The following is a 12,812-nucleotide window of genomic DNA, read 5'->3' on the forward strand; positions in this document are numbered from 1 at the left end:
CATTGCTATATGAGTTCTAATTACTTGCCACATTCCTAACACAGAGCAGGTCAAAGATGATTAGAGCGAGATGGAGTTTTTACAAAATCAAGTGAACTTTGCTGTTTGGTGCGCGACCACCGGTTGTGGATCAGCGTTCGCAATCGCCTGTTGCCAGCTGTTCCAGCGGTTCTGACAATAACAGCGGGGCAAGATTACTGAAATATCATGTAGCTTTTATCGATGTCATGTATACTACCGTGCGGCAAGGATTCTCACTTAACTGCGGTTCTGACAAGAATAGCGGAGCAAGAGTGCTGAAATATCACACAGTTTTTATCGATATCATTTATACTACCATGCGTGAAGGATTCCTACTCAGCCGTGGCATGTATTTCCTCGCTAAACACGGTGAACCGCGATTAAAAACATCAACATGGTTGCCTATAAAGGATTTAAGAATGGGAAGAACTTGAACTGGAAGAAGAAGCACGGCGAAATCTAAGGCCTGAGTACGATATACATCGGCGTCTACTGTCCACTCCGTGGTGGTGTGTGAGAACATAACGTGGATGCGTTTCATCATTCAAGGAAACATAAAGTTGACGTCATTACAGAGGCAGCGAAGAAAACCAAGCTTTTTTTGTGTTTATGCTTCACACGTGGCAAGGAAAGAACGCCTTAGTGAAATAATTAATGTGTTCGTTTGAGCAATCATGGGCTAAAAATCTAATTGTTTACTTTATAGTGTGTGTGATTAGGATTTTTAACGTAGCTTTTAACAATTTTTCAGTCATATCGCTACGAGGTCTGCAGTGTGGCAGTTTATAGTGATGTCTAGTACTGGAGCATCATGCCGCAGACACGTAGCATAATGTCCCACCCAGTCGCATTATCCTGACACCAGGCCAACCAGTCCTAACACTAATCTCTTAATTCTGAAAGCCAAACGAGGAAGCTGTTAGTACCATTTTTGTAAGTCTTTGGTATGACTCGGCCGGGGTTCGAACCCACGACCTCCCGCTTCCGAGGGTGGTGGTGGTGGTGTAGGAAAAACATTCGTATGTAAAAATAGGTTAATGCCAACGTAAAATACATGTACTGGCTACGTTCGGAACCCTTCTCCCTCAATATGTTAAATAAGTACTAGTAATTATTCGGACACGACAAAAAAAGTTAGATTAATCATTAGAAGCGCAATCTATATTATCCTAACGGACATGGAACTTAAAGTTGGCAGCTCTGAAGGGTATAACAACGAGCTTCTTTGTAGTGAACGATAACGCAGTGATAAGTACCAATGTTGATATTAATTCGATAAGGATGTCTGTACTTGTATCAACTTGCAACAACTATCTCCTGCTCAGGCAAGCAAGCTTTAACAACCGCAGCCAAAGAATCGTTAAGAGGTCAGCTCGGACCCTTCCGTGCAAGCAGAGGCGGTACGAAACAGCACTAAGCAAAACATAGAGAAGTCGAAAAAGCCGAGGAACACGAACAGAAATTAAACGACAGTAGTCAGGGGTCGACATTGCGGTGGGGCTTTAGCGATGCTTTCTCGCTCGTCTGCATAGCGAGAACGAACAGCAGAGCTAGAGCGATGACAAGCACCACGAGGTTTCCGGCCAGCAGCCGTCCTAAGCAAAAACGACATGATTGACCCAATAATTCCGGGCACAGCCGTCGCCGCTTTTTCTGCAGGTGTGTTTAGTATACCAACCAGACTCTTCAGACTGTTGAAGCCAAATATATATCGCATTGGGATACTTTTAGGTTCTTGAGCCCCTGCTTTCTTGAGCGCCTTATCCTCTTTCTGTCAGCACGCTTACCTCGGTTTCGGTCGGGACAGCTTTTTGACCCACAATGAGCTTCCTTCGCGTCTGGACCGTTAGCTTATCCTTCTTGATTCCTAACGCTCGGTGGCAGCGATGTTACTGTACCCGGCACCGCCAGGCTGGCATTTACAATTACTTGGTGCGACGGCAAAGGAGTTCAAGCAGATGCCAACCGTATAATCGTACAGCGTCATCATCAAGAAGATACGTGTCAAGCTCGAGGGCAATTAGCCCAGCATCGAAGACGCTGACATTATGGAGCGCTCCGAATGATTTCTGGCTGATTGAAAAGAGAGGACCAATGCGGTCTACCAGGGCATACAGAACTAGAACACAACCGTAATATTTGTCGACGCTGACTATGCCACTCCGAATACCAAGCCAGACGCATCTATCGCTGCCGCATTTGGGACCCACTATTTCGTGCCTCTATAACTGCAACGGAAAGAGACCCTAGCTGCTATCAATATACATTAGTGAATTTACACGAGTTAACAGAAGACTAGACTGACCATGGCATACACTCTGAGGTACCGCGGCTCATATGCAGAAAACCTGTTGATTCTATTCGTGTTAAATTTGTGCGGGTTCGCAAGCAACCGCTGGCAGCGAGGCAGTTGGTACGTCTGGAAGAGAAGCGACTGCACTGAAATACATGGGTGCGGAATCTATAGGCGCCTTTTGTGCTAAAGAAGGCATGCGTGGTCGTTCGAGGCGGTCACCCTGGCTGAGAGGTTTGACACCCTAGGCTAGCCATCTATATTCCAACTTTCTGGCAGGTGTACCCAGTGCAGAACTTTTGCTTACGAGGAAATACAGATTGTGCCTTAAGATAATAGGCAACCGCTCAATGGTACCTTTATCGTCTGCATCACTCATTGAAGCCAAAGAGCTTGTTACGTTATTCAGCAACTCCCACAGCCAAAATGAATTGTTGCTGTTTGACAGTTCCGACTGTGGTGCTCAATACTGGACATGTTTCTCTATACGGTGTACTCAATGCTGGACATGTCTCTCTACACAGTGTACTCAATACTGGAAATGTCTATACAGTATACTCATTGCAGGACAAGTTTCATTGATTTGTGATAATATTTTACAAAGGTTACAGAAAATGTACTCACCCTCAAAATCAAACGCCAAAGACGAGAAGAAATGGAGAACCCTCGATGCCCACTAAACTAATTAACAGTTTATAAATATTCTGTATCATACATATCATACATATACCATTATATTTTTTTTAAGTAACTACACTTGTATATGAATATAATATAAAATATATCCTTATTATATGCTCCTTTTTTTCTCTGTTAACTTTACATTGTCAGAATTGTGCAGGTTTAATCTTCTTCATGTTAGACAGCTTTTTCTGCATGGCAAGTGTGTCTGAAAGTATTATCGTGTATTAGGAACTACTTTGCAAACAAACAATATACATTCATGTTGTAGACGCTTTAGCTTCTGGTTTATTAGATTTGTTTGTTGTTGAAGTAAACAAGCCTTTGTGTTTATTTTAAAGTAGAGACGATATAGTTAACGATGTGACGAGTTCACAGAGTCACTAATGAAACTTTATAACAATCTAATGAATGAATGTGATATCTGCAATGTCAACAACAGATGTGTGAGATGCAGTAATTGAAAATACCATTCCTAACATTTAAACAGTTATTTAGGAGAAATATTCGTGACTTTTCGCAAATAGAATGGTTCCTACTATGAACAGTGCTCTCTAAGGTCTATAAAACAGCGTAGAAAAGCATATTGAAGCCATGGGCTATCGCATATCTATCAGAGATGTACCATTTTACAAGTCAGTCAAAACACCAAATTTAGGGGGAAAAAATGGACCTGAAGGTTTTGGTAGAAAACTAAGAGCATCAGAGCTAAAAATGCAAGACGACGCGAAGTATTATTTCCGCTGTCTAAATGTACTGTCACACAATGACTGCTTTGCAATTTTCCCCATTTAACTATTTTGATACAATGTTAGGCTAGCGATAAAAACCATACACTATATGATACAGGTTATATTTGGGGTCCCTCTTTGGTAAACAAATTAAAAACTCATGAATACATGCCAAAAAAATTAAATTGTCCACATACTAATTAAAAACAGTGCTGAATCTGTAAACAATATGATCACACACACACACACACACACACACAACTGTGCTGTTATTGTTGCAAACTGCCTATACAATTTCTCAAACATGGCCTCTTTTGATCTTCAGCACCACTGCTCCACGGACCCTTCAGAAAGCAAATTGTACTTTTGTATCAATACTACATTTAGTGTGGAAGTATGTCCTGCCTCCTTTTGTGTATTGTCTTCCGATGAATTTTACACTACTCTATGATGCAACTCTTACTGTACTTTTAACTGCATCCAATCAATAGCCAGGTACATGTGTTACACTCTTAAGTCAAGTTTATATACTGATGCATAACTTTTTTTCATTAACAAATTCATTGGCAGTCTACTTGTCAAGACCTAAGAGGGCATGGGGTCATGTGAGGAAGGAGTGGAGCGAGACAGCACTTTAAAGGTTCCCTGTGAGTTTGGTGGGGCCAGATTTTTGTCATGGGTGGGTATAACTATTAGTATCATTTTACAGGTATATATCCATTGAAAAACAACGTTATTTGTGATTATCTGCTTGGATCATGGCCAACAAGAAATGATCTCTTTTACTAAATACATTGTTGGACTCTGTGCATAAGTAGGGTGATCTGACCTGAATATTTTGAAGAGTAAGATACCTTTAAAACAAATTCCTAAGATGTTTCCGCAAAATTGGGTAAGCGATTGTTAAAAAAAATAAGATGGGTTTTCCGTATGGTTCTATAAGCCTCACCACTGCCTGGTGGAGCCATCCCATGCAGAAGTTGGTTAGATGGTTGTTATGGGTTTCACACCATTTTTCAGCACATGATAGGCTATACAATGGTGGCTAGTACATTTGGTGAAAGAAGAACCTGGGAAAACCTCCATGAAAAACCACCAACCCATGTGAAACCACACAAAAGTCAGGTAAAGCATGTTCTATTAAGCACTTTTACCAAGTTGGTTCAAAACTGGCTAAGCTCTTTTAGAGAAGAAATCAAAAATAGGTTTTTCCACCTGGTTGCTAAGGAAGCAATGCTACTGCTATGGAAGCCACCACAAACAATTTTGACAGATCATGTCCTAGAAAAATTTGACTGATATTGGCTAACAATATTTTTCCATATGGATACTATGAAAGCCAGACTGTTTTTAGGTGAGCCACCTTGGGCACAATCTTGTTAAAGCATGTCCTAAGAAATATTTCTCCAAGTTTGATCACAATTGGCTCAGTTGTTCAAGAGAAACTGAAAATAGGTCTTTCACCTGCTTGCTAATGAAGCTACAATATTGCATGGGTGGAGCAACCCCAGATGGAAGTCTGGTAACAAAATGTCCAAAGAATTGTTCCTACAATGTCTGATAAAAATTGACTCATTTCAGATTAAATCTGAAAATTGGCTTTTTACCTGGATATGAAGGAAGCAACATCCATGCCATGGAAGCCACACCATACACAATTTTGATAAAGCATGTTTTTTACAACTCAAATAAAGGTTTTGTGCTTGGTCGCTAAGAAAGTCATCCAAATATTTCTGATTGGTTGCTAAGGAAGTCTCCCAACATTCTGTACAGAGCATGTCAAAGGCATTTTACTTATCAAGGCTGATGAATACTCGATCAGATGTTCTAGAGACAATTTATTAAAAAAAGTTTTCCATATGGTTGCTATGGAAGCAAAAAGGTGGCCTCCATCATATGTCTTTAATGAGATGATGGAGTACTAATTGGTTCTATTCTACATCCCCATGCCTGCCAGAGGACTGGCAATTATAGAATTTAAATAGCTGTAAATCTCATATCTATACCAGTGAAATATCTAGTGTTTAAAATATATAGTATTTATACTCCAAACAAGGTAAAACCATTTTAAAATGTCACAGCAGTAAAAAATAGTTACTTTCTAAAGACTTTTGAAACACAAGCAATTGCAACCATGACAACAGTGCATAAGTTTTGTAAAGTGAGGGGTCAATTCTGATGGCCAAGACAGACATTCTAATTTCTTCTGAAATATATAGGAACTGGAAATAAAGCACAACGATTACAATTTAATGATATCATTAATTTATTCTGAATTTTTCTGAAGTGTTCAGAAATCTTTTAACATTGAGGCATATTAGTACATGTGCACACAACTTAAAAAAATGTTTTAATTTTCATTAAAATTTGTGCTGAATAAAAATTTAATTTATGATGGACAAAGTAAATTGTATAAACCAGTTGTGCTCCAAGTATTACCCCTATACAAACTGTAAAAAATACAATTACTGAAGTAGTATCCAACCTTGGAATGCAATATTTGATCATACAATCTGACATAGTTCTATTATTAGACTATATCAAACTGTCAATAACATAACATGCAAACCTGATTAATAGCACCAGAAAATATTCAACAACCAAGCAGTGACACAATATTTACAAATCATTATATATTTGCATATAAGTCAAGCTGCAAGCTGCACAGACCCAGATCTACTGTCACATAATGCACTGGCAGATCTGGGTCAATGCAGTCTGTTTGGAGCAATCTGCAGAACAAGCAATATAAACCTTGAACATGCAACATCAGATCTATCTAGGTTTATGTTGAGTTAAGTTGGTCCTGGCTTATAAGGGAACATATATGGCATAAATATACATGTACCTGATAAATGAATATGTAATTGCTCCACAGAAAATCACAACAAGATTAATTAACAATGTATATGGACATGTATATGCATTCATCATATAATTTCAAATTACATACCTGATCAAAATAATTAAATGTAAAACTTAATAAATTCCAATGAAGTCTATAAGGTCAATGCAAAATCTAAGCAAAATAAATCGTACTGGATATCTGCACAGTTTTCAAATAATATCCGTCTTCCCTCACTACATAAGGCACCATAAATGGTACACAATTTAATGATGTCTGCAAAATATACACCATTTCTGAACTTGTAAAAGTTAGTCATTTGAACCCCAAATTATCAGATTTTGAAACAACTCCTGCATATAGTCATTATGGTAAACATAGATATAGCATAACAGTGAAAATATTATGACTAGATCATTTGGGAGTGTCAAGGTAATTAAACAAGCTGATTAACACTGATAATCTTAAAACCACAACTAAGTCTGGCTTAGGAATGTCACATAAAAATATGGATTTTGTGATAAATCAAAACTGTTCACGCTCAGACACAAACATATGTAAAAAAAAATATTCACTGTTTTTTGGCTGTTCACAACCAGTATTGATAAATTTAAGTCTGATAGGACTCCCTTGTTAATAGATCAATTATAATGTGATTTTAGTAAAAAGTAACAATGGAAAAGAATTCTGCAGAATGATGTGTCTTGCTTGCACTATAACTGCATATTCCAAACACCATGCAATGTCACTAAAGTGTGAAAAGTCACCAAAGTGTGAAAAGTCACAAAGTGCGAAAAGTCACCAAAGTGTGACCTCCTTTCTTGCCACTGACATGCAGCACTCTCCACCCATCAATTTTCATGACTGTATGCAACGGTACAAGACAAATGAGCTAAATGCAAAAACTCAATGTTGATGACTATGCCAACAACAATGATAATGTTTGGAAAATGACCCTAAAGCTGGCCTAGGCAAGAAAACATAACAAAATGCTCAACAGCCCTGGAAAACTAAAATTTTAGCTTAGGGCAAAAGTATATGGTATCCATGGACCATTTTCTATCAATCTGATAAACATCCTTTTACAATAACCAAAGTTCAAATGAATGGAAATTACTTTCATGTTATCTGAGATTTTAAAACTGTTCTCTTTAGTCTAAATAAAGTTGCTCTTCCTTTAATAATGGATTAAAATCTTTGTGTGATGCAAGTGACATGTGAAAAGTTCAACTGTAGTGTAACTTCAAATAGCTATGGATATTTGGACCACAGGTCTGCTTCACTTGGTAATCAAGATTTATAACATATTTCCATTTCTGAGTTGGAATCAACTTCCAATGAAGTTCGTTGATAATATTTTATGTTATTTTTCAGCTTATTTGAAAATTTTAGTTTCAAAGATAAAAACATCATTCATCTGCCTGACTAATCCACAGAAAAATCAAAACTAACATTATTTTCACATGAAACAGACATTTCAAAAGCGTTTGACATAAGTATCACAGTTTTAAAGAAATAAATGGAGAATTTACTTACTGAATTGCAAATGCACAACACAAAGAATTCTGACATTAAGACAAAGGGAGATAAGTCATGTAATTTCAAATGCAATATATTACATACAAGTTTACACCTCATTCAGAGAAATTGCTACCATTACACGATCCTTTATCTCAAATCTTGCCAAGTATTCCGTCATCAGATCAGATGCTCATTTCACCGTGCCCAAATGACACATTTGAGGGACAGAAATCATGAATCCAGCGATAATGGTATTGACTCTTACAAAGTTAATGGTACAGTATATTTTCACTTATTAGTTTTAAAGTACCAATACAATGCTAGTAAAAAAAGTTTGACTTTGTCTTACTAATTTTTAAAAATGTAGACTGTACAAATAATGTGAGTCATAGTAACAATATGTACACAGTATTACATACATGTTTTGTTCTGAGTCAGCAGAAAGAACAAGTTTAATATGGTGTAAGGTTACACCAAAGTCATCAGGCACCGACACATTCACACAATATTAAATCAGTTCTTCTTGACAAGGAACAAAACACAAATGCCATTTTGTATTTATTACATGCCCTCTGCTTGAAATCTTCCAATATATTTAACTATACAGAGTAAATAGATTGCATAACAAATTAGCTTTTATAAATGTTTAATATGGTACATAAAACAGTATTAATGCATTGACATTGGGAAAACAGTGAAGTAGTTCAAATCTGGGTTTCCAATATAGAAAAAAATTGAAAAACTGTATTGATCACTAGATCAATAAGGTAAAATTAAATGGATATCAAATAATAATAATAATAATAATAATAATAATAATTAAAGGATGCCATCCTGGTACCAGTAATTGGCTGCTTAGTGTTAACATTGAGGATTCAACCTTAACTTAGACGGCGGAAAACACCTAACATCTGATGGCAATTTGGACAAGAATGAAAGACATCCTGCACATCATGCAAGCAAAAGGGGATGAGGCAGCAACCAAACCAACACCTGAAAAGATAGGGTGAAATAAAAAGCAAAATAATTAGTTAAAAACCATCACCAAGGGATATTAAGGAAAAATATGGAATTATAACAGTTTCTGCACCTGTGCACTCAGTATTTCACCTGACATTCAGTCACGTTCACTGTACTTACTGATAAAAGGTGATTGCATGATTCTAGTACTTACTGATAAAAGGGGATTGCATGATTCTAGTACTTACTGATAAAAGGGGACTGCATGATTCTAGTACCTACTGATAAAAGGTGATTGCATGATTCTAGTACTTGCTGATAAAAGGTGACTGCATGATTCTAGTACTTACTGATAAAAGGGGATTGCATGATTCTAGTACTTACTGATAAAAGGTGATTGCATGATTCTAGTACTTAATGATAAAAGGTGACTGCATGATTCTAGTACCTACTGATAAAAGGGGATTGCATGATTCTAGTACTTACTGATAAAAGGTGATTGCATGATTCTAGTACTTAATGATAAAAGGTGATTGCATGATTCTAGTACCTACTGATAAAAGGGGATTGCATGATTCTAGTACTTACTGATAAAAGGGGATTGCATGATTCTAGTACTTACTGATAAAAGGTGATTGCATGATTCTAGTACTTAATGATAAAAGGTGATTGCATGATTCTAGTACCTACTGATAAAAGGTGATTGCATGATTCTAGTACTTACTGATAGAAGGTGATTACACGATTCTAGTACTTACTGATAAAAGGGGACTGCACGATTCTAGTACTTACTGATAAAAGGGGACTGCACAATTCTAGTACTTACTGATAAAAGGGGACTGCACGATTCTAGTACTTACTGATAAAAGGGGACTGCACGATTCTAGTACTTACTGATAAAAGGGGACTGCACGATTCTAGTACTTACTGATAAAAGGGGATTGCACGATTCTAGTACTTACTGATAAAAGGGGATTGCACGATTCTAGTACTTACTGATAAGAGGGGATTGCACGATTCTAGTACTTACTGATAAGAGGGGACTGCACGATTCTAGTACTTACTGATAAGAGGGGACTGCATGATTCTAGTACTTACTGATAAGAGGGGATTGCACGATTCTAGTACTTACTGACAAAAGGGGACTGCATGATTCTAGTACTTAATGATAAAAGGGGATTGCATGATTCTAGTACCTACTGATAAAAGGGGACTGCACGATTCTAGTACTTACTGATAAAAGGGGACTGCACGATTCTAGTACTTACTGATAAAAGGGGACTGCACGATTCTAGTACTTACTGATAAAAGGGGACTGCACGATTCTAGTACTTACTGATAAAAGGGGATTGCACGATTCTAGTACTTACTGATAAGAGGGGATTGCACGATTCTAGTACTTACTGATAAGAGGGGATTGCACGATTCTAGTACTTACTGACAAAAGGGGACTGCACGATTCTAGTACTTACTGATAAAAGGGGATTGCATGATTCTAGTACCTACTGATAAAAGGGGATTGCATGATTCTAGTACCTACTGATAAAAGGGGATTGCATGATTCTAGTACTTACTGATAAAAGGGGATTGCATGATTCTAGTACTTACTGATAAAAGGGGATTGCATGATTCTAGTACTTACTGATAAAAGGGGACTGCATGATTCTAGTACTTACTGATAAAAGGGGATTGCATGATTCTAGTACTTAATGATAAAAGGGGATTGCATGATTCTAGTACTTACTGATAAAAGGGGACTACATGATTCTAGTACTTACTGATAAAAGGGGATTGCATGATTCTAGTACTTACTGATAAAAGGGGATTGCATGATTCTAGTACTTACTGATAAAAGGGGACTGCATGATTCTAGTACTTACTGATAAAAGGGGATTGCATGATTCTAGTACTTACTGATAAAAGGGGACTGCATGATTCTAGTACTTACTGATAAAAGGTGATTGCATGATTCTAGTACTTACTGATAAAAGGTGACTGCATGATTCTAGTACTTACTGATTAAAGGTAACTGCATGATTCTAGTACTTGCTGATAAAAGGTGACTGCATGATTCTATTACCTACTGATAAAAGGTGATTGCATGATTCTAGTACTTACTGATTAAAGGTAACTGCATGATTCTAGTACTTACTGATAAAAGGTGAAAGCATGATTCTAGTACCTACTGATAAAAGGTGATTGCATGATTCTAGTACTTGCTGATAAAAGGGGATTGCATGATTCTAGTACTTACTGATAAAAGGGGATTGCATGATTCTAGTACTTACTGATAAAAGGTGATTGCATGATTCTAGTACTTACTGATAAAAGGTGAAATCATGATTCTAGTACCTACTGATAAAAGGTGATTGCATGATTCTAGTACTTGCTGATAAAAGGGGATTGCATGATTCTAGTACTTACTGATAAAAGGGGATTGCATGATTCTAGTACTTACTGATTAAAGGTGAAAGCATGATTCTAGTACTTACTGATAAAGGTGATTGCATGATTCTAGCTAATATTTACAAACAATGCTGCTATGCATCATATGACAGAAAAATATGATATGTTGTTGTAGGGTTTAATGCCATTTTTTAGCACAAAATAGGCTATACATGGTGGCCAGTATTAATGGTGGAGGAAGAACCCGGGAAAACCCCAGAAAGAACCACCGACCCATGAGAAGTTACTGACAAGCTTTCTCACATACCCACATAGGCTGAATCCGAGACTCGAACCCACGCAGACAGAGGTGAGATGGCAGTGATCCGTAATGGAGAGCGCTTTAGACCACTCGGGGCCCCCAAAATATGCTATGCATGCTATGACTGAATATACAATGTTTGACAGAAAAATGTGCTGTTATGGAATGTTTGACAGAAAAATGTGCTGTTATGGAATGTTTGACAGAAAAATGTGCTTTATGGAATGTTTGACAGAAAAATGTGCTTTATGGAATGTTTGACAGAAAAATATGCTGTTATGGAATGTTTGACAGAAAAATGTGCTTTATGGAATGTTTGACAGAAAAATGTGCTGTTATGTAATGTTTGACAGAAAAATGTGCTTTATGGAATGTTTGACAGAAAAATGTGCTTTATGGAATGTTTGACAGAAAAATGTGCTGTTATGGAATATTTGACAGAAAAATGTGCTTTATGGAATGTTTGACAGAAAAATGTGCTGTTATGGAATATTTGACAGAAAAATGTGCTTTATAGAATGTTTAACAGAAAAATGTGCTGTTATGGAATGTTTGACAGAAAAATGTGCTATATGGAATGTTTGACAGAAAAATGTGCTGTTATGGAATGTTTGACAGAAAAATGTGCTGTTATGGAATGTTGTTGTTGTGGGGTTTAACGCCATTTTTCAGCACATGATAAGCTATACATGGCAGCCAGTATTAATGGTGGAGGAAGAACCCGGGAAAACCCCGGAAAGAACCACCGACCCACGAGAAGCTACTGGCAAGCTTTCTCACATACCCACATTGGCTGAATCCGAGACTCGAACCGACGCAGACAGAGGTGAGATGGCGGTGATCCGTAACAGAGAGTGCATTAGACCACTCGGCCACTTGGGGCCCTTGTTATGGAATGTTTGACAGAAAAATGTGCTTTATGGGATATTTGACAGAAAAATGTGCTGTTATGCATGGTATGATAGAAAAAATAATAAATTGTAACATTATAGAGGATGGCAATGCTGCTGATGCAGTCATTACTAGTAATGGGATGCCTATGCATCTTGCAAC

General features: G+C 37.3%; 1 protein-coding gene across 1 annotated transcript in view; it reads right to left on the reverse strand.

Annotated features, from left to right (window-relative positions):
* Positions 1 to 5,974: 5,974 nt before the first annotated feature.
* LOC149792531 (lipopolysaccharide-induced tumor necrosis factor-alpha factor homolog) overlaps positions 5,975 to 12,812 on the reverse strand; it is a 29,869-nt gene continuing 23,031 nt past the window's right edge. Inside the window, exon 4 of the mRNA XM_089971169.1 lies at positions 5,975 to 9,085. Coding sequence (XP_089827295.1) covers positions 8,974 to 9,085 — 112 coding nt within the window. The 3' untranslated portion in view covers positions 5,975 to 8,973. The remainder of the gene's footprint in view (positions 9,086 to 12,812) is intronic.

Source organism: Sinohyriopsis cumingii, chromosome 9 (assembly GCF_028554795.1).
Source record: "Sinohyriopsis cumingii isolate HCF-2022 chromosome 9, ASM2855479v2, whole genome shotgun sequence".
Lineage (NCBI taxonomy): Eukaryota > Metazoa > Mollusca > Bivalvia > Unionida > Unionidae > Sinohyriopsis > Sinohyriopsis cumingii.